Here is a 27,434-nt window from a genome sequence, read left to right on the forward strand (position 1 = left end):
TGAGCTGCGGGCTCGCTATAGTCTCGCTATCGATTGCCGTGTAATATCTGAGTCTAGGCCTATATTCTGCTCATAATGCCAAAGGAATCAGCCAAGGTGCTAGAGACTCGCCGCCGTCAATGCTGTACGGGCCTGAGGTCTGCTCCATTGCATGACCATGGTGATCGTCAACTGTCATGGGCGCTGTAGGCTCGCTATGGTAGGTCGTTGGGCGTCCGGAGTGTCCGAGCCAAGGCCATTCCATAGCGCTATCAGCGAGCCAATGTGGCGGGCGAGCTTTGGGTTGTTATGTTTTCCGGCTCATGTGGTCGATATCTCATGGTTGGAACTGTCGTGGCTGCTATCTATTTCTGATCGCGAACCATAGTTCGTGAAGAAGATCTGTGGTTCGAGGCTAAGTGCCTGTGTAGACTTCCAAAACTGCTAGCCTGGCCTCGAGGTGGGCCCAATGGTGAGCGTTTTAGCCTTGCGAGTGATAGGCATCTGAACGCGGACCTCCAGGCGAGGTGGTCTCCTCGTTCAACTCCTGCTTCGACTACCATATCGATGGAATTGTGGAGTTGCTACTTAGCTATCGTGGCAAGCTATAGTTTCCATGAAGCATCCCTGATACTTTGTCAGCGAATGCAACAGGGCTCAATTGACTGGTGGAAGAACAGTCCGACGTTCTAGAGGAGTGATCACGCAGAGTCTGGACGCTGGAACGCGGACTGTGGAGCACCCGCGTCCTAAACACGTGCAGTCTTGGCCGCACGGGCTCTTTGGATGCTTGGAGTGAGACACACGTGTAATAACCTACCCGAAAGAGACTGTCGATAAGAAGGAGATGACCAGAGCAGCGTAGTGCCTTGGCATCAGCATTAAGCACGGCTTTCCTGTTGGTCCTGATTGGTTCGCGGCCGGACCAGGGTGAATGGTTTGGCAGCGCAACAGCATTGTTCCGGTTCCGAGAAGGACGCCAGGGAGCCCTGCCATCTACCGCCAGTGCGATATCGTATAATGATCGCATATCAGAGCCTGCTTCGTGCGAAAGCTGGACTTTCAGTCCGAGTCTAAAGGTTCGGACACTTGCTTCGAGTGCTCGCCTTCAACCTTGGCAACAACCCGTGGTGCCATCATCGTTCACCAGAAGCATTTTGTATTCCACGCCAAGGTGGTCATTCCAGTATCGTGAGCGTATGCGAGGCCATTGCCACTGAGACAACTCCAGCAGTAGAACATACCGATACTGAACCGTGATCATCATGGAGAGCCTTGACACGATGTTGTTGTTTGTGCGGATCGTAGCCATTCCGAAGACAATGCTGGCGCTTGTGCAGTGGTCACATCGGTGGTGATATTGTGTGTAGAAGTCTTGATCAGCCATCGTTCATGAATGAAGGCTGCCGATATAAGAGTGGCTTGAACCACAACGACTCCTTAAGACGTCATCACCTCTTTCATCCCCCCAGTCCACCTCTTCATCCTTCCAGCAAATATGGTCTCCGCCAAACTCTTCTCCATTCTAGGACTGGCCAGCGCTGCCACCGCCTTCGCCGTCCCTGGGACCTCCTCAAACCCAGAGTTCCAGCCCTTCGTGGATGATCTCCTCGCCCAGAACCCCCGTCTCGACATCTGGAAATGGGTCCAGTCCGATCTCGACCTGCTCATTCCAGGCGTTCACTGCAAGCTCGGCGCACCAGCTAGCCAGACCAAGCGCCGCGTTACCAGCGAAGACATTCAAGCGATTGAGGACAGCGTCTCCCACCTCTTCCCAGAAATTGAGTGTGAGGGCACTATCGACTGGGACGGCCTCCAAAACTCCACGCTTGACCTCGAGACTCGCGACGCAACTCCCTTCGGATCACTTTTTGCTCGGCAGGCCAAGTCTCATGCCGACATCTCCACTCATGAGAAGAACCAGGTCGCACAGGCTAAGGCCTCGGAGTCGAAGACTGTGACTGATTGTGCTTCGGCTACTCGACCAGGTAAGTGCCCCGTGCATTCGTTGCCGTGCATAGTTAACAATGGCATGCAGGAGACTGCAGAATTTGCGCTGCCGGCTTCGCGGTCGCTTGTGTAGCAGAGTTGGGTGTCTGCGCTGCGGCAGGCTATGCTGCGACTTCAATTACTGCTGGTACCGCCACGCCTTGCGTATGGACGGCATTTTTGTATTGCTGTGGCGCAGCCATTGCAGCGCTGGGCGCGAACTTGACGGGTTGTTGGTCTAGGTAGACGTGAGACAGGACAGAAGACCAGGCAGAGATCTGGACCTTGTTGGTCATCAAGTACAGCCGCTGTATCTTGCACTCACCCCTGCCATCTTTCGTGATGGCATGGGTGTAGCATATTGAACACCCCATTGCGACCTCCGCATTTTGCTCATTCTTTGTGTAAGCAAATCATCCATAGGAAGAAAGCATCATGAGGTCCCACAGTCCGCCAGCGCGTAGGTGAGACGGCCTACGCTTGCCGAGAGTCTATGTATAGTCCGCACCAAGCAGATTTGCTGACACGTGCAATGTTCGCACTGCTGTGTCCGAAAGTGAAACACGGTTCCTCGCACATGTGTGTGAGGCAGCGCCCTCGGATACCTGCCTCGAACAGCACGATCAGACAGAAGTAGCGATGTCTAGGCTCTATCACAGAGCTCCTTCCTTTGATATGATTCGCACCTGAGCCACCAAGTTTAGTGCCGCATCCTTCCAGGCAGAAAAGTGTCTGTGCGTCAGATTTGCATGCGGTGCGGCACTAACACGAACATTGCCTCCCAACATTCGCGCGCTTCTCGTGTCGAATCCGGACAATTGTTCCAACAACACATCGCGGCAGCTCTCGCTGCCTCAGTGATAATGGGCGGCAACAACGGTCTCAAGTTCATCGCCGTGGCAGTGCTCCTCGAGTATGTCTTCATCAAGCCGCGGATCATGCTAGGAGGTGATGGGACCGACTTTGTTGGCATTGTGTTAGTTCACGCAGTGAGTGCGCCGCTATGTTCAGGTTCGGGAAGTGGTAGCTGATCCGCCCAGGTCCTTGCTTATATCGGCAGACTCAATACCCAGTACCTCACCGACAAGCAACGCTCCGCCGCACTCGCCAATGGCCTTTTAGGCGGCGCATTCGGCTACGCCTGGCTGCTGTTCCACATCAAGTTCCACGAGCGCCAGGTTCAACACCTCTTCGTTGCCAATGCCTTGATTCTAGCTGGCATCATACTTCGAGCCTGGTATGATCGACGTTTGAACGCGCGCGATGGCCGTCAAGTGTAAGGAGCTTTATCCTCATAATGGGGATGCAAAGTCTAACGTGGTACAGGGGCAACGCACCAGGTCACCCGCGCGGTGGTCCTCGTGGCAGCGCACGCAAGCAGCCACCATCAGCACATGGTATGAAGAAGAGATGCTGTCCAGGACGTCTGATTCCAGGCGTGCCAGCTCCGGGCAATGTGGGCATGCCTTGGCCGTGGGATTTATCGGAATTCATGTAAAGGTGCGGATAAGACTGGTAGAGATGGCAAGACCCATGCCAGGGAATCTCTATTACAAGAGGTCGGTTAGAGCCACCTTCAAGGCTCTGACAGACGAGTTGTGCGATGACGCCGTAGCCAGAATACTTGAGCTTAGTGCATCTCTGTCGTATCCTTCTCAATGTTCCTCTGCTCCAGATTCTGCTCAGAGCATCGCGTTCTCATCTGTCGCCCAGCGGAGGGGTACTCCGTATGTTTCCATGTACCAACCAGGCTCTTTCCGCGTGCTCACGTCCTTCTCCATTATGCTCGGTCGTGTGCGATCCAGAATGTCGGTATCCACATTATGCCATCCCACCATCGTGACCATTCCATATCATCCACTGCTTCCAAACAATCAATTCCTCAACCTATAAACCCCCAGCCCCACCATAACCGCACTCGTAACCAAAATCGCTCCCTTTCGTGCCTGAATCCCGAACCTCGTCCCGCTCTTCACGATCTCATAGTCCCTCTCACGCAATTGTTTCATCCCCGAGTGCCATGTGTAGATGCCGAGGCCTGTGAATGCAGCAGATCCTAGATAATATTCAGCAAGACGGTCAATCTGAGTAGGATCCAGTGAAGGCATACCCATTAGTCTGCAAGGTAAGCAGTCGTCGTACTGGGCGGTCTGTTCTTTGAGGACATCGTTGAGGGGAGTTTGGTCTTTGAGTTCCTTGAGGCTTGGCTGAGGCATTGTGGCGATAAGACGGGAGAGTCGGTCGCAGGTGTATGTGAAAGTGGGGATGAAGTCCGGTAAGATGAGGTGAGGCTTTGGGGTGCACGGGCACCTTCACGAAACGGCATTTGGAGAACAACAGCACATTGCTATATCGACAGTCGAGGTTATGTTGCTCGGTTTATATCAAGATCTCGTCGGGTGTACCGCCCTCTAAGCTAAACACCAAAGGCTGATAGTGGACACAATTGAAAGTTGGCCTGGAAGCCTGATGGTAACATTTACGCAGCATCCAAGCACATAGAGATGTGCCCACGGCATGTATTCATTGCCTAATCGCTCGTCGCTAAGTCATCAAGCCATGTCAAAATCATGCCCTTTCACAGACGCCAGGCAGTTCCCAGGACCTTTATAAAGGCCTCAGCCCTGCCTGCCCATTATGAAAGAAGCCCCGTTGCCAAATCCGAGTGTTTCTCGTATCCTCAAAACCACCCCGCAGTATCCTGGCCCTGTCCGCAGTATCCCTCTGCCCTCTACTTCTTCTTCGGTCCAAGCATCGGCTCACCAATGTTGCTGCCAGTCAGCCGCACATTCGCAGCCTTCTGGAGCTTCAGCACAACATCCATGCTCGGGAAGTCAGCGCCCTTCCTCTCGAGTGCCGCCACTGCGGCAACGTCGACGTTGGCTTTCGCGGCGAGGTCCTTCTGGGTCATGGTGGCTCCCTTCTGGTTCTTCAGCTTCGTGCGGGCTTCGGAGAGGGCCTTGGCGACTTCGTCGGGGACCTTCTTGGTGGCGACCGGACCATCTGCGCGGTCGACCTTGGTGAGGCGTTGACCTTCTGGGTTGCCACTTGCCTGATGTGTTGTTAGCATATGCGGTGGAGGAGAAGCTTGGGTTGTCTTACGTTTGCGGTCGCGAACTTCTTGTCAGTGGAAACGACAGCTCCTGTCCGCTGGGCTGCGTTGAGTGCACTCTTGCCTCGGATCGTGGTCTCGCGCTGCGCTGTGCCTGGTCCGCGGACCTTGGAGCCGATCTTGGTGGTGCTCTCCCAGTCATCCATTGTGTCGGTTGGTCTGAGGTGGTGGTAGTGTTTGTGATGTGAAGTTAAGTGTAAGAGTCTGCGGTCGAGAGCACTGTCGAGTCGGATATGCAGTGTTAGTGGTGTATGTGGTTGTCAAGAAGAATGACTGTCGCGTGCGTGAGATGGATGACTAGGTATGAGGGACAATTATGGCGGCGTGTTAATGACGCAGTGCAGGGGTCCGCTTTCCGCACGTTTCTAGCGCCTGGCGCCGTATGACTGGCAGGCACGAGCCAGACCAGTCACTCAGTAAGCAGAACACACATGTGGCAGTGACTGTGTACACAAAGCTGCATATGTTCAAACTCTTATGCATAATGATTGCGCTACGTATCGCGTCTGGGGGTATATGGTTCTCAAGAATGTGTTAAGTCCTCCCTCATAATATCCCACCTCGAGGTCCGCCTGGTTGCAGAACGCTGCGAAGCTCCACCGCTATGCTGTCCCAAATGACTATCATCCCTCGTGATGCACGCCCTCAATGCACTATGCCTTAACATCATGGTCACGCCGACAAAAGAAAGCCCTCAAACATGCCGCCCTCGCTTGCCACCTCTGCCATTGCCATTACCGTCCTTGCGATCTCCGCCCTCATTGAGTCCAGAGATGTCGAAAAAATCCGAGTAGGGCATCTTTCGCTTGTTTCCTGCTCCAGAACCGAGATTGAAGTTCAACGTCGGCATCCGATTATCGTTCCGCTTGTTCGAGTTCCCGTGCCTGCTGTTGCGTGCTGGTCTGGATATGATGCGAACTGTCTCTGTACTTGATGGTGTTGAAGAGTTGTTGAGGTCATGCTGTGGGCTGTTCGTGCCGTCCATGTCCATGCCTGCGTCTCTGTCGTGGTTGGTTGGGTACGCATGCGTTGACTGAAACGTGAATTCGCTCTGCTGGGGCAATGTTGCTTGGTGCTGTGCAAGTGCTTGTGGAGGCTCCGACACTACGCGGCGGTGTTGGGAGAGACTTTCATCCTCGGTGAGATCGCTGCTCGTAGTTGCCAGTGGATGTGGCCGCCGCTGTACTTCGGGACTTGAGCTTCTTTCATCTTGTGCATCTTCTTCTTTGGTCACCGTGCTGTTGTTGTCTTCTTCATCTGTCATGGTCGTGGCTGTCCCAGAGCTTTGTCTCAATACCGCTCCTTCTCCTTCCACCCGCTCATGTGCCCACTGCCGAACTCTCCAGCCCTCCCCATCCATAAGTCCTAGGTTCTCCTTGTCCAGGAATGCGAGTAAATCATCCAGCGCATCCTGGTATCCAGCTTTCCGAGCTACCTCCTGACTCTTGGCCGCAGTCTTGTACAAGTTAGTGACCGACAGAGCTGCGGCCTTGAAATCCGAGAGCAGATCCATCGTGGGCTCGTTCCGCCTAGGCAGCGAGGTCGAGAGATTTCGCATGGAATCCATAGTTGTCTGACAAGAAGGTAAAGAGCGTGGCTGCGTAGTAGCGAATGTTGTAGATGTGGGCCTTCTGATAGAGTGGGCCAGCAAGGTTGTGATGGTGACACAGTCAGGTGCAGTGAGACGATGATGGCGATTGTTTCGGATCGGCGTGCAGGCTACAGCCGATCGATGGCGGTCGGAGCAGTCGGTACAGATTGGTGGATTTGATGACAAGTGAATGGTGGTCGAGTCAACGGCGGTCGAGGGAGCAGAATGGACTGCTTTCCTTTGTGGTGTGGGACAGGGAAAGTGTTGTCGGGGTGGCCTTTCTCTGCCCGGAACTACCTCCTACCACTAGTCTACGACTGCGGGGCGGCCAGCGCACGTGCGCGGTCAAAAGCCAGGATGTGTTGTGAGCGTGCCACGTGCGTGCGTCACCGAACAACATGCGCCTCGCCGAGCCTGCCGCTGGAATAATCACTGCCTGCCTGCCTGCCTGCCTGCCTGCCGCGAATCAGTCAATTGATGACAACTGAATGAATGGACGACTGACACGACCTGATGAGCAGATTGTAGCATACCAACAGACTTAATCAACACCCGCGACCAGCATGGCATCTGTCTCAAACCTCGACCAGGATGTCAGGAACCTCAGACTGTCGCGATACACACCGCAGGCTGCCAATGAGGCCCGCGTATGGGTGGAGAACACTTTGGGTACATCTCTACCAAGTGGCGACCTGCTCGATGCGCTGGAAGATGGTGTTGCACTATGCAAACTGGCGAATCTGGCAATCCAACCACAACATGGCGCGATCAAGTTCAAGGCCAGCGGGATGCCCTTCATCCAGATGGAGAACATCAGCCACTTCCTCAAGGCTTGCGAGATGCCGCCGCTCAACATGCCAGCTCACGACCGCTTCCTGACTGTCGACCTGTTCGAGCAAAAGGACCCTGCCCAGGTGCTGCAATGTCTTGGGGCCTTCAGTAGACAGGCGCACAAGATCAACCCATCCCGCTTTCCGACTACACTTGGTGCGAAGAAGACTGCTCCTGGTATCGCGCCATCTGTCACGGGTACTGGCTATACAAATGGAGGCAGCTTCCGACGACCGGCAAGTCCGACGAAGCCATCTGCAGCCATGCCCGCAACAGCTCGTGCTATGAGTCCTTCCTACACCGGCGGATCTCAGAGCTCCCAAAGCTCGGCAAAATCGCCGAGTGGCCCTGTTAGTAGCTGGAGCAAGAGAAGTGATGAGGGATCAACTGCACCAGCCTGGAACATCCATCAATACGGCTACATGGGCGGAGCGTCACAAGGTAACCAGGGCATCAGCTTTGGCGCGAGGCGACAGATTACTAGTCAGGCGCCTTCAGTGCCGAGCTTAGCCGAGAAGGAGAAGCTTCGCAAGGAGAAAGAGGCCGAAGCGGAACGTCAGAGACAACAGCAGGCTGAAGATCAGGAGCGAGCGAGAAGGACTGCGGAAGAAGAGGAGCGTCAGGCACAAATTGATGAGGAGAGAAGGTGGGAAGAGGAGACGAGGAAGCAAAGGGAAGCAGAACGCAGGCGTTTGGACGACCAGAAGCGGGAGTGGGAAGAGCAGGAAAGACGATGGAAAGAAGAAGAGGAAGTAAGGAGGCGAGAGGATGCTGCGTTACAAGCCAGCATGTCTGTGAAGAAGCCACCGGAGAAGCCAAGGGTTCCGAGCTCAGGTATACTGCGAGGTCAGACATTAGCCGAATACCAGAAAGAGCAGGCAGCGCTGGCGAGAAGTACCGATGGATCAGCAGAGCCGGTCGAAACACTTGAACAGAAGCGCGTGAAAGAGCTTGAGAGGCAGCTTGAAGAAGCACGAGAGAGAGAAAGACAGTACCAAGCCGAGCGCGAGGAACGATTACGCAGAGAAGGTTCAAAGGACGGCTCTCGCCCAAGCACAGCTGAGGCGTCAAGACCAGAAAGCTCACACGAGAGCGAGGTCAGCTGGGCGGGCGATGAGCGAGATTATCTTCGAAAGCAATGGCAAGACAACCAGTCCTCTAGGCCAACATCCTCAGCTCAAGTCGGAGTGGGAGCCCAAAGACCTCTTCCATCAGAACCGAAGGAAGCACCAAACCTACCACAACGAACATTGCCCGACCCAGCTCCAGAAGAACCAGAAGGCGCTGCCGCACCACCTCCCTCTCTGCCACTGAGAACACAGCCCATCAACAACTCCCCCTTCGCCTCGCGACCACACCCAAAACCAGCTCCGATCCCAGAACCTCACGAACCAGAACAACGCAAACCCAACCGAACCGATCACTTCCTTTCCTCAAGCACGGCCCCCTCCGCCACCACTCTGCGCATCTCCTCCGCCCAAGAAGCCGGCGACACCTCTCTCGAACAGTCCCAACTGCGCGACTCCCGCATCGCCTCCCAGCAAAAGACCAAAGCTGGCGGCTGGGCGAGTAAGTCTCTCCTCGAACGCGAAATGGAGCGCGAGCGCGAAAGGCAGAAGGAGTGGGAGACGAATCAGCAAGCGAGCAAATCTGCGACGAGGGATACGACGCAGGGGACTGGTGAGGGACAGAGCTGGGATGTGAATCAGTACGGGTTTGTTGGCGGTGATAGTCAGAATCGAGGCAGCAGTGTGGGTAGTGGGATTAATTTTGGGGGCAGGAGACAGATCACTGGTCCGAGGCCTATGAAGTGAAGCGAAGGGATTGATGATACACATGAGCGTTTATGAAGGGATGGGATAGAAACGCATGCTGCGTTTGCAGATTATGGATCATGTCTATTCCGCTGGGCAACTCTCATCGGCCCCATGCAAATGCTCGATGTTCTTCGCCTCCTCTATTGTTCTATGCTCAATGCAACACTCGGGTATCAGCAATGCAATGCAGGTCTATGTTGTCGCTAAGGATCATCGTTCATGCTATCTTCTTCTTCCCGACTGCGGTTCTTAGAACCACCCACGCTCGTTCCCTCTCGCGATGATTGTGCCGAGAACATCAACTGCGCCACTGTTAAGGCCGCAGTTGTGCGGGTCCTGCTTTTGTATCTTCGATCTCGTCCAAAGGAGAATGTTCAGTACATCGTTCCATTTCATGCCGATAGTACTTGCGTTGAGGATCAGGCCTGCCGCAGCTGAGTCGAGTGCCTCTAGCGGTACCTGAGGAACGTTTGGAGTAGGAATTGAGAGTCGTGGCTGGACCTCCTCGATCTTGGTGGCATGGACTCGTGCCCAGATGACAAGTGCCGCGAGATAGGTGGCCCACTCCTGGAAGAGAAGGCCAGTCTTCGGGAAATCTTGATGAACTGATAATATGGCGAAGGCGTGGTTCAGCGCTTCCTGAACGGGAGGCTGTTCACCATAGCTGAAAGGCCTGGCTGCCCACTGCCTGGCTTCGATCTGTGCTGCTGTGTACTCGGCTTGCGTGCCGAGTTTTTCGGCAAGTATCCAGCTCTCGCCTGCGACAGCAAGCAAGTCTCTGATCGGCGTGTTGCTGCAGAGCACGAACGTATGGTATGCTAATCGCACACGAGGTGTCAAGTTGGCCGTAAGTGCGATAGGGAAGTCTTCGCAGCAGTCAGCCCAACCGTTTAGATCCTTTGGTGCGTCAAAGCGGCAAGCCATGAGGAGCATCGATCTGAATGGATCCACGTGCTCTCCCATGGGCTCAGGTATGAACTGGAGGTCCTGCAACGCTTGTGACGTTCGCTCGTATTGCCCGCTAGGCGGCATGCCAGCAACTGCGTCCCACTCGTTCTGAGATGTAGGATATGGCAAGTTCAGAACAGTGTTGTTGAAGCAGGTCGTTGGCTGTCGGCCGAAGAAAGTGCTATACTGCTGCTCCAGCACGTAGCAAACCAGTAACAAGCGCTGTCTACAGGCTGTTTCGGTGAACAATTCATCGCTGAAGCTGCCGGCTACTAGCATCTCTGGCGACGGCGAGGACATGAAGGCAACAGTGTCGTTCGACAATAGGCTGTACACATTCTCGAAATGCTTCGACAACCTCAGCGGGGGACGTCGTGACTTGAAAAGAGAGAAAACCTCCACTAGCACGATAGCCTGCATATCGCAGACACGGTAGGCGTGAGCTTCGGAGATCATCCTCTATATGTGAAGTTAGCGCTGGATATCCTTGTCAATCAACCGCAAGATCCGTCACCTACCTGTTTAAGTACTTTGACACATTTCTCGTGGATTGTGCGGGCATTGGATAAGTCGGTCCTGTGTCCTGACGCTTGTCCGCCAAGGGCCAGTATCGCTGCGCGTAGCAAAGGATTTGCCGCGTCGTGATCAAAGGTGGGCTTGTGTATGATGGGAAACAGCTCGTGCACCTGGCTCCAGTAGGCTGCAAGGTATTGCTGGTGCATCGGGTAAGGTGTGATATCCTCGTTTCCTTGGCGACACCCGAGCAAGATGTCCAGCATGTTCAGTTCACTGTGTTCCATAAGGTCTCTAACCTCTGCAGTCGCGGAGTGCGGGTCACAGCAGGCTAGGTCTGCTGTGTATTCCGGTGTAGGGTATCCAAGGCTACCCACGAGCGAGCCTGCATCAGGGAAATACTGTGTCTCGCATACAGGTTGGCTTGACCATCGTTGGATCTGTGTCGAAGAGCCGACTGAGACAGGCGACCTCGAGGTACTATAAGGTTGACCATAGCCAAGGAACGAAGTGTCAGAGAAGTTCCTTGCGCGTGCCATCTGTGGCTGGTAGAAGAAGACATCAGCAGCCTCGTCGCTAGACTCGTAGTCGTAATTGTATCCCGTGGGTGACAGGGGAGGGGTCGGTTCCCAAGGGTTGGTGAATGATCCGAATCCCTCGGGGCCGTTAGTCGTCAGGGGTACGCCTGAACGAAGCTCGTTTGGCGGTATGGGCACCCGCTTTGGGGTCCTGAAGGAAGTGAGTCAGCCGCCACGAGCTGAAAAAGAGACTATGCGAAAATTATGACAGGAGTAGGCGCAAGTAGGGTACTGGGCCCTTGGAGGACCTGCAGCGGTTTCTGAGTGCAGTATACAACGAAGGTGCATTGAAGCTTTGAAAGCGAGATTGGGACGAAAATGTAGAAAGTTGGTACCTTGAGGCTGAGCTCGATTGATGAGGCACACTGCCTGAAGTCTCTTGTTGCAGATCTGGAGCAACGACAGAAGTCTCTGTTGTGGCGCGCAGCGAGTCGCTTGCTTGCGAAGAGCCTGGCAGAAGACGGCCGAACTCCGCTGAAGAACTCCGACTTCCAATGGACTGACGTCGACTCGGCGGATTGAGAGGGTCGTTATGTCGTGCTTTATGGCGCACCAAGAGGTCTTCCCGATAGAAAGATCTGCCGCAACTAGGCCAGTCACAAGGGTAAGCACCAGGTTTGTGGTTCTGCTGGTGGCGCCTCAAGTGCTCAGCGCGGGTATAAGTCTTGCCGCACTCTTCGCAGTGGTGAATACGCTGGCCCTTGGTCGCCTTGCTGACTCGGCCTGTGCGTGTGTATTTGATCGAGCCTGAATTGGAGCGCTCGGGAGGCGTCGAAGAACGATACATATCAGCAGTGTCTCGGGAGGAGCCACGGAGTCCTTGGGGGCGGATCAATGTATCGCGGCCTCTCATGCTTGGGGTCTCATCACCTGGCTGTTGGCCGGGGCTTTGTGAGGATTGTGATGGTTGGCGTTGACGTTTGCCAGTCTCAGACGTGTTGTCGTGCCTTGGTATGGAGGATGTGAGTTCCGCAGGGTCGGGCACCTCGGACGGCATGGTGGCAGGCCCGGGATATAATGCTATACATGTAGCCAAGTAGAGGGTAAATGCAGGTCCACCACCGCCTCAGAGAGCTCTGACCATTAAGACGCCGAAGAGCTGGTGGCAGCCAAAGTTGGTGTGAAGTTGCCGTGGCGTTAACGCCATGTCCCGGCGTTTCAGTCGATGCGATTGAGCAGTGAGGCAAACGATCTAGGACCAAGGAACGGGAGTGCCAGGCGGGAATGCAGGTCAGTGCAATAACATTAGAAATCCAACAAGATGAGGGCGGATATCCCTGCCTCAGGGAAAGAGGACTAGTCGAGAGGGCGATGGTGGGCGGAAGATGGAGTGAAGTCCAGAGGTCGCGGGCGGCATCGCGTGTGCTAGTGGCATAGGCCGAACGACTTACCTCGCGATCCTTTGACGTGTGCTCTGAAACCCTAGGCCAGGCACCGTGCTTCAAGCCACCATGAAGATGCGCACATGGCGCTCCCCGAACGGGTGGAACAATCGCCCGACGATCAAAAGCCAGCAGCACAGGCGAGGCAAGAGGTCAGTTGAACGCGGAGAAGAATGCGAAGGATGCGCGCTATGTAGTGCTAGGCTATGCTGATACATGTATGATTAGCTCTCACGGCGAGGAAAGAACACCCTCTTGCGTCGTCTTCCATGCGGCAGGAGCATGGCACGCATCATTCGCACCTTCCAGAGCCTGAGACAATTGTCATCGATGCTTACCTGTCGTGCTCCGCTCGGTGGCTTACAGGATTACACAGCCTCCCCATAGTGACTTGCATATTCGAGCCGTCAGTACATGATCTGGAAAGGCAGATCTCGAATGTAATGCGGACACGCGGAGACCGTCCCTGCGCGAACTTCTTGCCGGGGTTGTCTTCACCGGTCGGACCAGGGGGTGCAGGTGGGCGCTTACGAAGTAATGTACAGCATCCACCACTCAATCTTCTACACCACAATGCAACTTCTCGCTCGCCTACCGCGACATAGATACCAATTCCGATCAGTCCTTACATGATCTTATGCTGCACGTCAGCTCGGCGCCTTTACCGTCCGTCCTGTCCACCTCGCTGGGAGCCAATTTTAGGAGCGGGAAATGGCTTGCCAAGTAAGCCCATCTCGCAGTGAACCTCAACCGACTCGCAGTCCTGTCTGAGGATGCGCTTCTCCCGCCCGCCTGGAGCCGTAGCAGATCTCCATGTGCTCGGCAGATTTGATCGCATGGCACTGTGGCTAACTTTCACGTTGTTACGTTCTCTAACGCTAGGCGCGAGAACACGCACCGGTTTGAATTGTTGATCATGAGGAGGGATAGGTTTTCCTCTTGCGAAATGACAATATTGCCTCACCAAAGACAGTGCTGGATCTCCGGGACCTCTCACATTCTCGGCAAGAAGATCTTCGCATCGATGTGAGGTGGCTGGTCCTCCCAACGATGATTCGAAGGACGTTTAAGCTTTCACTTTACGAAGTGTGCAGGCGAAGGATTTCTGGCATGTTGGCTCTCAGCAAGACGGGCCTGTCATTGGACGGGTCCACGTGGATGAGCTTGCCCGAGAGTCTGAGGGATAGTCGCTATGTTCGCGGCGTCCACAGACAGTATGGTCTCAAGCTGTCACGATAGCTTCGCGAGGGAGAAGCAACTACAGCCGTCTAAGGCGCAGCGATCGTGCAGAACGACAGTTGATGCAGCGCCGGCTGTTCTAATATTATCTCGAGCTCTGCACAGCTCTACCGAGTTGAACTGCATGCTGACGGCGTGGATGCGGAACGTCCGAGCGAATGCGATCATAACGCATTCGAATTAGAGATGGGAGCCACAGCAGACCAAGCCTGGCATAATAATATGCGAGTGACACTCCACGATACAACAGCGGAAGAACGACGAGAGCGGTGTGGTAGGTGATCTCGGGGCTCAACATTGAGCATCGTGGTTCATTGACTGCTCGATCGACGTGCCGCTGTACCAGAGCAGGGTCAATCAGTGCAATGCTCTTAAAGGCCGTGTGAGTGCAAGGCAGAGTATGGATTGTATCGTTGTTGTCACGGTCCATTGCAAAGTTGGCGACATGCATGGCGCAATCGATGGCCGTCATCGGAGCAGCATGGACTTGTGTCCGCAACAAACGGTCTGGATCATCTTAGCAGAACCAACCAACATCTCCAAAGATCCGTGGTCATGGTGGATGTACTTCGGACTCAGTCTGTATGATTCAATATCGTGCTCACATAGAACACACCACTTGCACTCACAGTAGAGAGAGTCGTACGTTCCTGCAACATCGGAGACAGCTGCCGCCGCTGCGTGCGCATGACTTTTGGCAGGTCATGTTTCAACGCCACCCAGCACGCGAGTTGCAGACATCATCAACACTAAGTCGCTCATCATTCACCACAACTGCCAAACATGAGCAGATTTCGATGCTGCCGGCAATTTCCTGGAACCGTCATGGTACGACTGGTCGTTCTGGGAGAAGATGGCGAAGAAGATGTTCCCTTCATCGAACAGAATGGAGCGAGTGGCAAAGGCAGACTTAACCCAAACATGAACCAGTTCACAGCAGCACTGTCATGCTACCCGTGAGTACAGATGTTGATCTTTCGAACGAACGCAACTCCCTTCGCGTATCCGGTCTGACGGAGCCGCAGGATCGTGTCTTTGCTTGCGAGCTACATGGACCTCACCACGCTATCTGATCTATCACAGACATGTCGCCAGGTTCGCGCGAATTTGATGCAGTACAGGTCCTTGCTCATAACCAAATCTCTACGCTGCGAGAACGAGGACACCAGCCCAGCTGCACGCCTTGGCAATGCGTTACATGCCAGTCATGCTGTATGGACAGCGTACGGGCAGACTGGGTTAAAGGTTGGCCGCATCACTAGTGGTAAGGTCGGTGCATGTGCACGAGACATGGTAGCCGATTGTCGTAAATGCGGTCGTATTATCTGCAGAGTATGCCAACCTTCCACACAACAGTACAGATCAAGCGCCCTTGGGCTCGAGCTCATACATCCAAACAGAACTGTGTCGTCAAAGCACCGCCTACTTCTATCATGAAGTTTCGGCACCGCAGACTATGTCGCACATGCATGAAGTCTCCACTCCCAGAGCTCATGAACATCACACGGACAATCGAGGAAGATGGCACAAGGCGAGTATGTTCGAGCCTGAGAGCCTGCGGCATCGTCCTGACGTTCTCTAGCCACGACGAAACCACGCCTGAACGTCGTACGTATGCACGGCCACCATGCACGTGTGAAGACTTTGTCTGGGTCTGCCAGCCGTGCGGGCAAACTATGCGTACTGATGACACGACTTACATTCGCGGATGGAAGTGGCGGGCGAGGTACTCACACTGCGGAGGTATGGGTGCAGGCTTGGGAGAGGCCAACGAGGGCGTAGAGTGCGGTCGTATCACCGACTGTCTTGCCACCAGGATGGTTGAGAAGGATGTCGAATGCGATGCAGCAGAGCTAGCAGCATTATGTGCTGAGACAGCGAAAGCTGAGATTGACGGTCGCCACTGGAATGGGAGCAGCTACTCAACACAAGAAATTGTTGGCATCGGTGGTAAGGTGAAGACCAAAGTCAAGAAACAAATACCAGTCGGCGCTATCGTCAAGGAATACGAGGACGAACGAGACAACGAAAAGTTCTTGGATCGCGAGCAAACTGGGGCGAATCGCAGCTGGTGTTCTTGGTGTGCGCGCGTAGTGGCAGGCAAGAAAGACCAGGATAGTGCTACGCGAAGCACAGACAGTATTGCATCGACAAGCTCGTCAGGCACAGTCTGAAAATGTCAAGGGCAGCAGCTGGCAAATATTCATATGAGCCAATAAAAGCATTTCATCCCTCACGGTACATCCCGCTAATATGGCATAGTATACAACACACATAGACTGACGCTGCTAATCATCCAGCTGCCAACCTTCCAGCCAGTTCACCCAAGAATCAGCCTTCACCCGGTTTTCGCGATCCTTTTTCAACGCCTGCCGACAACAATCCACAAAGTCCTGACAAGCAGCCAGTCTTTTCCGCGCGACTGGATCCATCCGAGCGAATTGAAGAGGATCGCCGCTCTTGATGGCTTCGCGAAGCATGAAATTGTTGCCACCACAAGCTGCAGTATACGGCGACCCTCCCACCAGGATGTACAGCAGAGTCAGTCCCAGGCTCCACACGTCACTCGCAAATGTTGGTGTATTCCACTCCGGCTGAATCCGCATCTGCTCAGGAGCCATGTAGTCCCAGGTCCCACCAGCATTCGATGGATCGTCCTTCTCCGGCATGAAAGCAGCTGAGAAGTCAATATAACGAGCTCGGATCACAGGCTTCTGATCAGTCGCGTGCTCTGAAATGTCGAGGAGGATGTTCCCGGGCTTGATATCGGCGTGGACTACGCCATTGGAATGCAGGAAGTCGAGGCCGTTGATCAGGTCGTAGGCGATGCCGGGGAAGAGAGCGATCAATTCTAGGTGGCGGGCTACTTCGGTCATTTGCTTCATTCGACCGCATAGGCCTTCTAGAGATCCTCCGATAATGGCTTCGAAGACGAGGGATTGGTTTCGCTCGTCCAGGCCGCAGAATGGGACGATGTATTGGCTTGCCGCGGTTCGGCGCTGGAGATGTGTCAGTATTCTCGCTTCTTGCCGGAAGATTTCCTTAGCATCCTGGCGTGCTGGCGTCTTGACCGCCAGTAAACGCGGAGTGGACGTTGCGCGAGAGCTCCTGAACAGTCTGGGAGACTTCTGAGGCGAGAGTAGTAAGGATGACCCTCTACTACGAGCTGGCTGGGTCCGCTTCTGTTCTGCAAGGTAGACTGTACTCCACAGCCCTTCGCCGAGAACTTTCGCACGCTCCAGCTCATAGTCGAGCTTGCTGAAATCGTAAGTGATAACGCCTGCCGCATCGATATCGAGAGAGCTTCGCTCGCTGGACAGCGCAGTCAATGGTGTCGAAGGAGACCCGGCCAAACTGAAGATATCGGACATTCCACTGACGCTGCCATCAACCGACGTCCTGGGACTCTCGAAATCGGTAACGACATCTTCCATTCCGTGCCTGTCCTCCTCCTCGTCCTGTCCGGCCTCAAGAACCGTGCAGGGACTCATGTCGCCAACATCCACGGCCGCTGACACGGATTTGTGGCGAGTACGTATCGCATCGCAGTTGTCGTTAAAATCTTGACTTTGACTCTGGAAGCCGGTGTTGGAGTACGTCCTCAATCGCAAGGGAAGTGGCCGTGTTCGTTGCGACTTGTGTTGCGAAAGCCTCTCACATTGCGATCCGAACGTTGGTAGCCAAGTAATGTGGCCCGCCATGATTGCTGTAATAACAAGATCGTTCGTCGTGACTCCAAAGTCTTCTGCTGGCAGATGGTCCAACAAGATACTTCGCTCCAAAATTGAAATTACATGTTCAAGCGCGGCGCGTAGCAATCTCCGTCGTTGCTAGCTCGTAAAACACACCGTATCGATAAGTATTCGTTTTATCGGAACGTGGTCAGCTGCAGGGTATAGGTAGGTAGATGATTCCAAGACTGGCCTATCTTGCGATAAAACAAAAAGTCCGTTTCTCGTCGAAACAGGCAAGGGAGAGAAACAAAGGACGAACGTGAGGGCTGCGAAGTGGTCAAGATGAAGTCACCACTGGCGGGCTGGCTGGGGGTTTGGCGCGGACGCCGCAAAGGTTTACGAAGGATCGCGGTAGGTTTGAAATTGTACGTGACCTGTCAGTTCCCGCAGAGTCACATTCGCATTCGCAAGGTGTTGCACTCTGATGGATCATGGCACGTGTGGCGCCAGTAGACTGGGTTGCGAGTGTGCCTCCCGCGCCCGCGGCCGGGGAAGGGGAAGGGGAGCATGGAAGCTCTAGATATCCTCGTGTTGTGTCGCCACGTTTGCAATGGTGACGGGCTACAACTCTGGCGAGAAGTCTGGATTGGAGGGCTTGTTTCGTGGGCTGACAGAATGTAGAGCTTGCCGTCGGCAGAACTGTGACGAGATGTATTTTGAGAAGTACAAAGTACAGCGTATGCCTACAGCACAAAATGTGATGTTGCACGGTGATCGTGCAATGGCATGGCCAAGTGACGAGCTGTGCGAGCAATATTCGACTTGGGCATTTAGTTGTTGTCCTACTATGTAGTAGGGCTCGAGGAGCTCGTCACGTGAGAGAAGGTCACGTTATTGCGGATTGGAATGCACCAATAAGAGCGCGGCTTGGCACTTCCCTCAGCTAAATATAGCCCGCTCACCATTGCCTTCAGCACTACTCTCTCACCACGTCGTGACCTACGGTCGCAAGCTCCCTTCGGAACGACTGGTGACAACGTAGCTTCAGGAAATGGTTCACTTGGCCAATCAACCATGTACAACGTTGTGGTATGGAGGTGCCGGATTGGCCGGATGAGACAGCCCTGCCGTCGGCTTCTCTGCAGGCACTCCGGGCGGACGTGGAAGCCTGCGCCAACTGTGAAGGCCATCGATGATGTGGCTTGATGGTCAGGTGTTGACAATGGTAAACTTGGTCTTTCTACATGCCACTCGACCACAGATTGTTGTGCATTTCAAGAGGCAAGAAAGAACGAAAGTGTTCGTGAAAGAGCACCGGCTGTGTGGTCCCGGGCTCAGATCTACATTGCTTCATTCTGCTTGGCTGGGGAGTGATCGACAGCAGTGTACACATGGCCTTTCAACATCTCTGTCCATCGCAGCATTCTAGCCTTTAATCAGTCTTGAAGCGTAACGGACCAGCTCGGTCTCTCATCTTCTTCCCATACAGCTGAACAGCCACCACGAGAAAGTACGACGCGAAGATGACGGCTCCCTGGACACCGAACGTGGCTTTCGTGCCCATCTTCTTCGCCACCTAGTCATTGCAGTCCAGGAACCTTAGATTAATAGCAAATCTAACAGACCATCTACTGCTAACGACCCAAGGTATCACACACTCCTAGCCAAACAAGGCACCCCTAGAACATGCATGTACATCAGCAAAGAGATGGCAACAGACAGCTGGGAACAAATCCAACAGGAAGGGGGAGACATCACCTCAGTCAGACTCAACACTAACTAAGGCAGCATCCACATCCACAGTGTATACAACCCACCCCCTAGCTCCAGAAGCAGCACCTAGCTAGGCACACTACAACAGCTGCCAGACATCTTGCAGAGTGACTCCCAACACATCGTGCTGGGAGACTTCAACTTGCACCATCCTACATAGGGATCAGACTTTGCACCTGCCCATCACTTCCTAGCTAACAGACTCCTCTCCACTACCTAAAGCAACAACATGCACCTAGTTACCCCAAAGGGCCTAACTACCTGGTCACAGAGAGCAAGCTCAAGCACCATTGACCTGTGCTTTGCATCACATGACCTGCAGCAGAAGGTCACTAGATGCTGGGTTAACCAGGACTTGGAGTCCTCATCAGATCACCTCCCAATTCAGGTGGAGTTTGAAACACAGACACAGCAGGAAGGAGGTCTAGAACCTCAGCTGGCCTGGAAGGCAGCCAACTGGGAACAGATCAGACAAGACCTGGAACAGAAGCTAGCTGGACTAGAGACCAGGAGACTGGAAACAGCCTTAGACATAGACCAAGCAGTGGCAGAACTGGTTAGAACAATGCAGGAAACTGCAGTAGCCCACACCAGAGAAAAGAAACAGTCACTGTACCAGAAGCCATTCTGGACAAAGGAATGCTCAGAGAAGGTCAAGGCAGCCAGGCAGGCCAGGAGAGCCCTTACCCAGAGTCACTCCTAGGAAGCATGGGACAGATACAACCAGGCAACCAGAGACAAGAAGGCCCAGATCAAGAGGGACAAGATGCTGGAGTGGAGGTCAACAGTTGGATCCATTACCCAGAATCCTGAGAAGATGTGGAAACTAGCAAAGTGGGCAAGACAACCCACATAGGACAGAAACATGCTGCCCCAGTTTCCAAACATTGAAGACCAGGAAGGAGTAATCTAACACACTCTCCTAGGAAAGGCACAGGCATTAGGGAAACATTTCTTTGGCACACAGGTAGAAGCTGACCTGCAGGATCTAGAGGGCAGTGTGTATCCAATACCACTAGAGCAATCCTGCACAGTGGGAGAGGGAGAGATCAAGAGCATCATTAAGAGACTCTCAGGAAACAAGGCCCCAGGACCAGATAGGATTTCAAACTTGTTTATCAAGACATGCAAGGACCAGATCTCCCCTGCACTGTCAAACATCTTTTCACAGTGCATAGCCCAAGGACACTGCCCTAAACACTTCAAGGAGTCACTGACTGTGGTCTTGAGAAAACCACAGAAAGAGGACTACACAAAGCTAAAGGCATACAGACCTATTGCCTTGCTCAACACACTAGGCAAACTCCTAGAAAAGATCATAGTAGAAAGGCTGACAAACCTAGCTAAAGAACATGGAATCCTTCCTAAAGAATAGATAGGAGGCAGGAAACAAAGATCAACACTAACAGCTGTGGAACTTATCACAGAGCAGATCAAGACCCTATAGCACTTTGGGAACAACAAAGCAGCCACACTCCTCTCACTAGACATATCAGGAGCCTTTAACAATGTCTCACACTAGAGGCTGATCCACATCCTGAAACAGAAGGCTATCCCTAACTAGACAGTCCAGTTCATCCAGTCCTTCCTTAGAGGCAGAACTATAAGACTAAGACTAGGCAGATACAAATCTGACAGCATGCCTATAGAGACAGGAATCCTACAGGGATCAACAATGTCTCCAATCCTGTTTCTCCTCTTTATGGCAGACCTGCTAGCAAAGCTAAACTCTAGAAACACATTAGCCTCAGGGTTTGTGGATGACACAAACATCCTAGCCTAGTTAGACAGCACAGAAGAGAACTGCAGAATCTTGCAGAAGAAACACAAGGAATGTGAGGAATGGGCCAGGAAACATGGAGCTAGATTTGCCCTAGAGAAGTATCAACTCATCCACTTTAGTAGAACCAGAAACAGACACAATATGCAAGCCCTAATCACTATTCAGGGACACACAACAGAACCCTCAAGTGAATTAAGGGTGCTAGGAATATGGCTGGATCCAAAGCTTAGCTAGGGACCACAGGTCAAGAAAGCATAGGCAAGAGTAGACAACAACAGGCAATCAATTGACAGGCTTATAGCCTCTACATAGGGAGCCACATTTGCGAAAGCAAAGGTTATGTACAAGGCTATTGTGAAGCCAGCTATGCTATATAGAGCCCAGATCTAGTCAGCCTAAGACAAGATCCTAAAGAGAATTGCAGATCCCATCAGCAGAGCCCAAGCCTCCTGTCTGAAAAAGGTGCTTGGAGCATACAAGTCAACTCTAACAAGGGTGGTCGAAATAGAGTCTGGCTCCCCACTAGCCAAGCTCTACCTTCAAGGGTTGAGATACCAGTATGCAGGAAAGACGTCTACATACCCAGCCTAGCTAGTAATCCAGAAGGCAGTCAACAAAATCAGGAGCCAGTGCACAAGAAGGCACAGACAAGAAAGACCCAATCCAGCCCCACAGAAGCAGCAGGACCTGCAGAAGTTCAAAGAACTAACAGAACAGCTGCACCTAGCCCAGTAGGAACAGGACAGAAGGGCTCAAGGGAGAGGATCAGCAGCTAGCCAAGGGAAGAAGCAACAGTCTCTAGCTGAAAGGATGGCAGGACTCCTCTGGAAGACTGAATGGACAAGAACCCTATAGAGGCCAGGAACCCTAAAGGCACTCCAACAGTTTAGTAGCCACAACTACCTACTGTACTCAGACCTGACCAGGTCAGAAGCAAGCATAGCAATAAAAATCCGCTCTGAACACATCGGAGTCAGGGCATACCTGCATTAGAGAAAAGTCCCAGGTATCGAAGACAAGAGTTGCCTATACGGCTACCTGTCCCAGAATGTCGAACAGAGACTTCTGGTTTGCAAAGAATGGAGTACAGGGAGAGGTGAATGGAGGGCAAGGGCAAGGAACAGAAACTTCCAAGCCATGATCAGCAATAAGGGAGACCTCCAGAGAATTACAAGGTGGATCATCCGCCAAGGATTTTTGGAGCAGTTCTCTCTTACTAGGGAAATAGAGAGATGGATTGAGGAGAGAAAGAAGGAGGAGGAGAGCAGGAAGAGGGGGACAACTCCAGGGTTGCAGACAAGGTAGTCAGAGGCTAACCACCATGACACTAGTGCACTCTAATGGAAGGAAAACTGAGAACTCATGGCAAGGAAGCTATTAGAGAAGGAGAGGAGGGTTTTACCTAGGAACAGGTTTCCTACCTTATACAGTAACATATATAGACATAAACCCGCATAGGCCGGAGGGCACCACAACGGGAAAATGAATCATATATCTATCTATATACTCGTACTATTAGTTAGTTAAAGATTGATCTCTTACTCTACTCTACTACTATCAATCCGTACCTATTTAATAGGTTATAAGCCCGGGTTTATATAGGAATAAGAGCAACCTATATTAGTATAGGTTACTTATATCCCTTACTATCGTAGTAGAAAATATCTAGATATCAGAAGTCTACCCCGTCTATCCTATTAAGGAGCTTAGTTCAATACTAAGTAATAGGTAACCTAGACAAGGACTCTATACGGCTTACTCGAAGCTAATACCTTAAAAATACTCTATAGGCAGAACTATATCGAGATACTATTAAGAAGGACTTTAAGTAAGTCATTTAGAGCTCTACTAGGAGAGACAGACCTATATCCTAGCCCCGAGACCTTATACCGCTCCTTCTTTACTTTACTAAGCAGGCCTTAGTATCTATACCTACGAACTTTCCTATTCTATACTAGAAGCCTTAGCAGGATCTAAGCTACTACTTTAGAATATATACACCTCGTTTCATTATATCTAATCTATTATAGATTTATACTAAGAGAAGATAGAGGAGAAGGGAGGCAAAATCCTAATTCTTAGGAGAGACAATTAGAAGAGAGAGTTTAACCTTTAGAGGTATAAGATAGAGAGCTAATTAGCATTCTTTATAATTAATGACTTGATAGAAGTGTCTTTTAATAATATTAAGGGCAAGACTCTAAAACTCTAAGAAGAGGCTATAACTAAAGAGATCCTTAATACGCTAATATAGACAAGACAAAATGTAGTATACAACTTCAGTATCCTTAGTAGGATTATAGAAGAAGATGAATTTGAGCTTAAGGGCTTATATAAATCTAGAAGAGCTACTAAGAAGTAGGTATATCTCTAGAACAAGTATAGCTAGGTGCTACTAACCTATATATATAAGCTAGTCGACGACGAGAATCACCTATACGTAGTGTCGGCTACGAACCTCTCGTCTTACTACGAGAGAGCCAAGTATTCTTACGCTAGAGCGTCGTAGGCGCGACGGGCGCGTAACGTCGGCGAAGCCGCGGCGAACAGAGGACTACTAGTAAAACGGGTATAAAAACTATCCGACGAGCGTATACTCGTGTCGGGAGCGAGTCCCTCTTCTTTCTACATATAAGAAGGGCGCGGAACCGTGGCCTATACGCTCGACAGGACACCTCTAGTATAAGTATAGAATTTTCACCTCCGGAGACCGTAAACCGAGCGGGCTAAGCGACGAATATTAGACGAGCGGACTATAGAACAACAACTAAGCGGACTATACGACGGCGTCGAGCGGACTATAAAACAATCTAGTGTTTGCTAGCGGGCAATACGGTAGGTAGGTAGACACGCGACGAAGCCTATAAGGGCCTATTAAACACCCGGTATAGGAACGAGGGTTTTACCTAAGGCGCTACCTGTCCCGCTACACAACGTACCTAGTCTAATATAGTAGATTACGACGAGGAAAAGACGATGGCCTAAGTAAGGAAAAGACGGCTATTAGGACGGGGAAAAGACGTATAATACAAGTGGATTAGTTCTATAATCGGGGAGGATCGAGGGTAGGGTAATAAGGAACTTTATATTAGTTAGTAGGTAGAAACGTAAGGAGTACGCTACCCGGCGTAGTGTATGCCCCGAGCAAACCTACGAGGTATAGACGGCCGCTTTCTAGAGATAGGCTACGGTAACGCGAAGGGCGTCAAAACCTAGGGCGTAGTATATACTAGTAGCGACGGCTAACACTATCTATATAGCCCGAGAGGACGGATACGTATATCGGTTAATAGAGAGCACTAAAGGGCTTAGGCCTATAGAGGTAGATATTAGCTTAAGGAGTAAATAGGGAGGGAGGGCGTAGAGGGAAGCTTTTACTCTAGGCTAACCTCTCAAAACGAGGCTATATAGTAGTACTAGATAAGTAGGAAAGCGCGGTTAAGACTTGTCACCTTATCTCGTAGCTAGCTTACTAAATACGATTCCTTCCTTGCCCTCGACATTATAGGAGCCTTCGACAACGTCTTATACTAAAGGCTAATATATATCCTATAGTAGAAAGGTATCCCCTAGTAGGTAACGACGTTCGTCTACTCCTTTCTCTAGGAACGGACGACATACCTAGTCCTAGGAAGGTATACGTCCGACCCGCTAAAGGTAGAGGCTGGAATACCTTAGGGATCTACTCTCTCCCCTATCCTATTTCTAATATTTATGTCTAATCTAATCCCCCTACTTACCTCTCCGTAAACCTTAGTATCGGGGTTCGTAGACGACATAAACATCCTAGCCTAGTCAGACTCGATAGAAGAGAACTGTCGCCTCCTTAAAGATAGGTATAAGAAATGCGAGGAGTAGGTAAAGAAGTATAGTGCCCGGTTCGCCCCTAAAAAGTACTAACTTATATACTTTAGTAAAGCGAGAACATACTATAATATAAAGGCGGCGGTAAGAATCTAAGGCTACGAGACTAAGCTATTAGCGGAGCTACGGGTACTAGGGATCTAGCTCGACCCGAAGCTAAGCTAGAATATATAGATTAAGAAAGCCTAGAGTCGAGCGCAAGTTAACGAAGCCTCGATAAAGAGGCTTACGGCATCTATATAGGGACCAACATTCGATAAGGCAAGAGTAATATATAAGGCGATCGTTAGACTAGCTATATTATACGGGGCACAGATTTAGGGAATAGGAGGCGTAGGCAAGCCGATCCCGGAACGGATAGAGCAACCCCTAAACAGGATATAGGTAGGCAACCTACGTAGGGTACTAGGCGTATATAAGACAACGTTAATAAGTACGGTAGAAATAGAGATAGGAATACTACTAATCGGCTAGTATATCCGGGGAATAAGAATTTAATACGCGGTAAAGACGACAGATTACCTAGTACAAACTACGATCTAGGAGGCAAAGAATAAGATAGAAAGCCGCTACCGGAGAGGGGCCGGACATAGGACAAGCTAAAAAGAGGATGACCTTACTACCTTTACGGCCGTATAGATAAGCACCGAATAGCTAGTACGAAAAGAGGAGGAGCGTAGAACTCGCTAGGCCGGCGGGAGCAAGGCTAAGACCTAAAGCCTAGCGGAATAGATAGCGAGCTACCTATAGGAGTAGGACTAGAAAAGGAAGCCCCCTAAGACAATAGGCCCGATAGTACTCCGAGCCTTCTAGAGACACAATTACTAGCTATATAGGGACCTAATAAGGGCCGAAGCAAGTATAGCGATCTAAATTAGGTCCGAATATATTAGATTAAGGGCCTACCTATTTAGGAGACGCGTACTAGACATCTATAGCCTAGCCTACTAGTATAGCTACCTATCGTAAAACCTAGAACATATACTACTACGATGCCCGTAGTAGGCGAGAGGTAGGGGAAATTAGAGGCACTAAGCGGGAAGGAGAGACTATAAGTCAATTATTAGGGACAAAGGTAACATTCGCCAAATCTCTCGGTAGATACTATAGTAGGGATACCTCTAGTAGTTTAGCCTCGCTAGCGAGACGGAGGAGTAGATAGATAAGAGGCGGAAGCTAGGGGCGTTATAGATAGGGTAGTTATTAGGGCAGGCCTATAACACTAGCGTACCCCTAATAAGGGAAATTTAAGACGACAATTAGGGGGAAAAGACAGGCGGGAAGGAGGAGGGGTTTTTACTAACACGGTTTCCCCTCTATATATACGAAAACAAGATAGTATAGCTATATAGGCCAAAGGGCACTATAATAGCTTAATGAAATATCTATCTATATATATAAGCTTATAAAGCAATTTGTGACCTTTGAGATAAGTAAAGAGTTTACTATTAGATCTATTATAGACACACCTAGTCTCTCTTAGAAAAAGGATTACTAATGTTTACCTAGAGGGTCAGCATTATAGGAAAGCTAATATAAGGATGACCTAGCTCTTAAGCTTACTACTACCTAACTACTATATAGCTAGGGATACTATTATAGCTTAGCTAAAGATAGATTATAAAAGGACCTTAAAGATCCTTAATACTTAAGAAGCTAGATTAGATCCCTCTAAGGCTAAGTATAGTATAGTAGCTACCTAGGTCAAGCCCTAAGGTCTAGTAAGACCACTCTCCTACCTTCTCTATAAGAAGGATCATCTAATTAAGGACTGCCCTAGTCTACCTAAGGTAAGAAAGGTCCTTAGATCTTATTCCTAACTACTATCTTCCTAGAATATAATATATATCTGTTATAAGTAGGTATAAGTACGTAGTCGGGTTATCACGTTAGAAGTGTGGGAAGTTATTGTACGGGCTCATATAGGGTGTTTCAAAAGCAGGTTGTGTATTGCATGTGTCTATCTAGAATGGACAAGTGTTGCTCTTGAAGAGGCTGCAGGTGACTAATCAGTCACCTGATTCTTAGCGTACGTGGCCTCAAGTTTTGATGATGGGATGTTGCCCATGTGCACGCTCGGATCGCGACACACCCCCTCAGCTCGTGCGCTGGAGTGAATGAGCTGATTCCCATGTGATCGCGTGCACCCTGTCATAACTACCCCCCCTATCTATGGCAGTGACGTCAGGCCCTCGGTGTTGCTGCTGCTGCAGTGAGGGTAAGTCAGCTGTTTCAAGTGAAGTGAGGTGAGCTTTGTACCCCTTCCCTCATTCCTCACTTTCACTGCTGCCATTGTTACCTATATAATAAAGCATAGAATGTGTGACTGTTGCCGGTGAGATGGCTCAGGTGATGGTCCCG

At 51.4% G+C, this 27,434-nt stretch overlaps 10 protein-coding genes across 10 annotated transcripts; 4 read left to right on the plus strand and 6 right to left on the minus strand.

Annotated features, from left to right (window-relative positions):
- Positions 1-1,477: 1,477 nt before the first annotated feature.
- CLAFUR5_04645 (uncharacterized protein) lies at positions 1,478-2,062 on the plus strand (the record flags this gene model as incomplete). The annotated part of the gene is made up of 2 exons (XM_047903793.1): positions 1,478-1,967; positions 2,001-2,062. The coding sequence occupies 2 exons, from the start codon at positions 1,478-1,480 to the stop codon at positions 2,060-2,062; spliced, it is 552 nt and encodes a 183-aa protein (XP_047760812.1).
- Positions 2,063-2,831: 769 nt separating this feature from the next.
- On the plus strand, positions 2,832-3,248 carry CLAFUR5_04646 (uncharacterized protein; the record flags this gene model as incomplete). The annotated part of the gene is made up of 2 exons (XM_047903794.1): positions 2,832-2,957; positions 3,009-3,248. 2 exons carry the CDS (start codon positions 2,832-2,834, stop codon positions 3,246-3,248), a joined length of 366 nt encoding a protein of 121 aa, XP_047760813.1.
- A 594-nt stretch (positions 3,249-3,842) lies between these two features.
- Positions 3,843-4,184, minus strand: CLAFUR5_04647 (uncharacterized protein; the record flags this gene model as incomplete). The annotated part of the gene is made up of 2 exons (XM_047903795.1): positions 3,843-4,024; positions 4,079-4,184. The coding sequence occupies 2 exons, from the start codon at positions 4,182-4,184 to the stop codon at positions 3,843-3,845; spliced, it is 288 nt and encodes a 95-aa protein (XP_047760814.1).
- A 515-nt stretch (positions 4,185-4,699) lies between these two features.
- CLAFUR5_04648 (Multiprotein-bridging factor 1) lies at positions 4,700-5,226 on the minus strand (the record flags this gene model as incomplete). Its single annotated transcript, XM_047903796.1, has 2 exons — positions 4,700-5,020; positions 5,071-5,226. The coding sequence occupies 2 exons, from the start codon at positions 5,224-5,226 to the stop codon at positions 4,700-4,702; spliced, it is 477 nt and encodes a 158-aa protein (XP_047760809.1).
- A 548-nt stretch (positions 5,227-5,774) lies between these two features.
- Positions 5,775-6,647, minus strand: CLAFUR5_04649 (uncharacterized protein; the record flags this gene model as incomplete). The annotated part of the gene is made up of 1 exon (XM_047903797.1): positions 5,775-6,647. One exon carries the CDS (start codon positions 6,645-6,647, stop codon positions 5,775-5,777), a length of 873 nt encoding a protein of 290 aa, XP_047760810.1.
- A 587-nt stretch (positions 6,648-7,234) lies between these two features.
- Positions 7,235-9,316, plus strand: CLAFUR5_04650 (Transgelin; the record flags this gene model as incomplete). The annotated part of the gene is made up of 1 exon (XM_047903798.1): positions 7,235-9,316. One exon carries the CDS (start codon positions 7,235-7,237, stop codon positions 9,314-9,316), a length of 2,082 nt encoding a protein of 693 aa, XP_047761516.1.
- A 252-nt stretch (positions 9,317-9,568) lies between these two features.
- Positions 9,569-12,355, minus strand: CLAFUR5_04651 (uncharacterized protein; the record flags this gene model as incomplete). The annotated part of the gene is made up of 3 exons (XM_047903799.1): positions 9,569-10,726; positions 10,786-11,509; positions 11,694-12,355. The coding sequence occupies 3 exons, from the start codon at positions 12,353-12,355 to the stop codon at positions 9,569-9,571; spliced, it is 2,544 nt and encodes an 847-aa protein (XP_047761515.1).
- Positions 12,356-14,762: 2,407 nt separating this feature from the next.
- On the plus strand, positions 14,763-16,153 carry CLAFUR5_04652 (uncharacterized protein; the record flags this gene model as incomplete). Its single annotated transcript, XM_047903800.1, has 4 exons — positions 14,763-14,935; positions 15,005-15,311; positions 15,380-15,510; positions 15,562-16,153. 4 exons carry the CDS (start codon positions 14,763-14,765, stop codon positions 16,151-16,153), a joined length of 1,203 nt encoding a protein of 400 aa, XP_047761514.1.
- Positions 16,154-16,267: 114 nt separating this feature from the next.
- Positions 16,268-17,680, minus strand: CLAFUR5_04653 (Mitogen-activated protein kinase kinase 7; the record flags this gene model as incomplete). The annotated part of the gene is made up of 1 exon (XM_047903801.1): positions 16,268-17,680. One exon carries the CDS (start codon positions 17,678-17,680, stop codon positions 16,268-16,270), a length of 1,413 nt encoding a protein of 470 aa, XP_047761513.1.
- Positions 17,681-18,993: 1,313 nt separating this feature from the next.
- CLAFUR5_20186 (uncharacterized protein) lies at positions 18,994-19,217 on the minus strand (the record flags this gene model as incomplete). The annotated part of the gene is made up of 2 exons (XM_059463023.1): positions 18,994-19,078; positions 19,141-19,217. The coding sequence occupies 2 exons, from the start codon at positions 19,215-19,217 to the stop codon at positions 18,994-18,996; spliced, it is 162 nt and encodes a 53-aa protein (XP_059318974.1).
- Between the last annotated feature and the right edge of the window lie 8,217 nt (positions 19,218-27,434).

Source organism: Fulvia fulva, chromosome 4 (genome assembly GCF_020509005.1).
Source record: "Fulvia fulva chromosome 4, complete sequence".
Lineage (NCBI taxonomy): Eukaryota > Fungi > Ascomycota > Dothideomycetes > Mycosphaerellales > Mycosphaerellaceae > Fulvia > Fulvia fulva.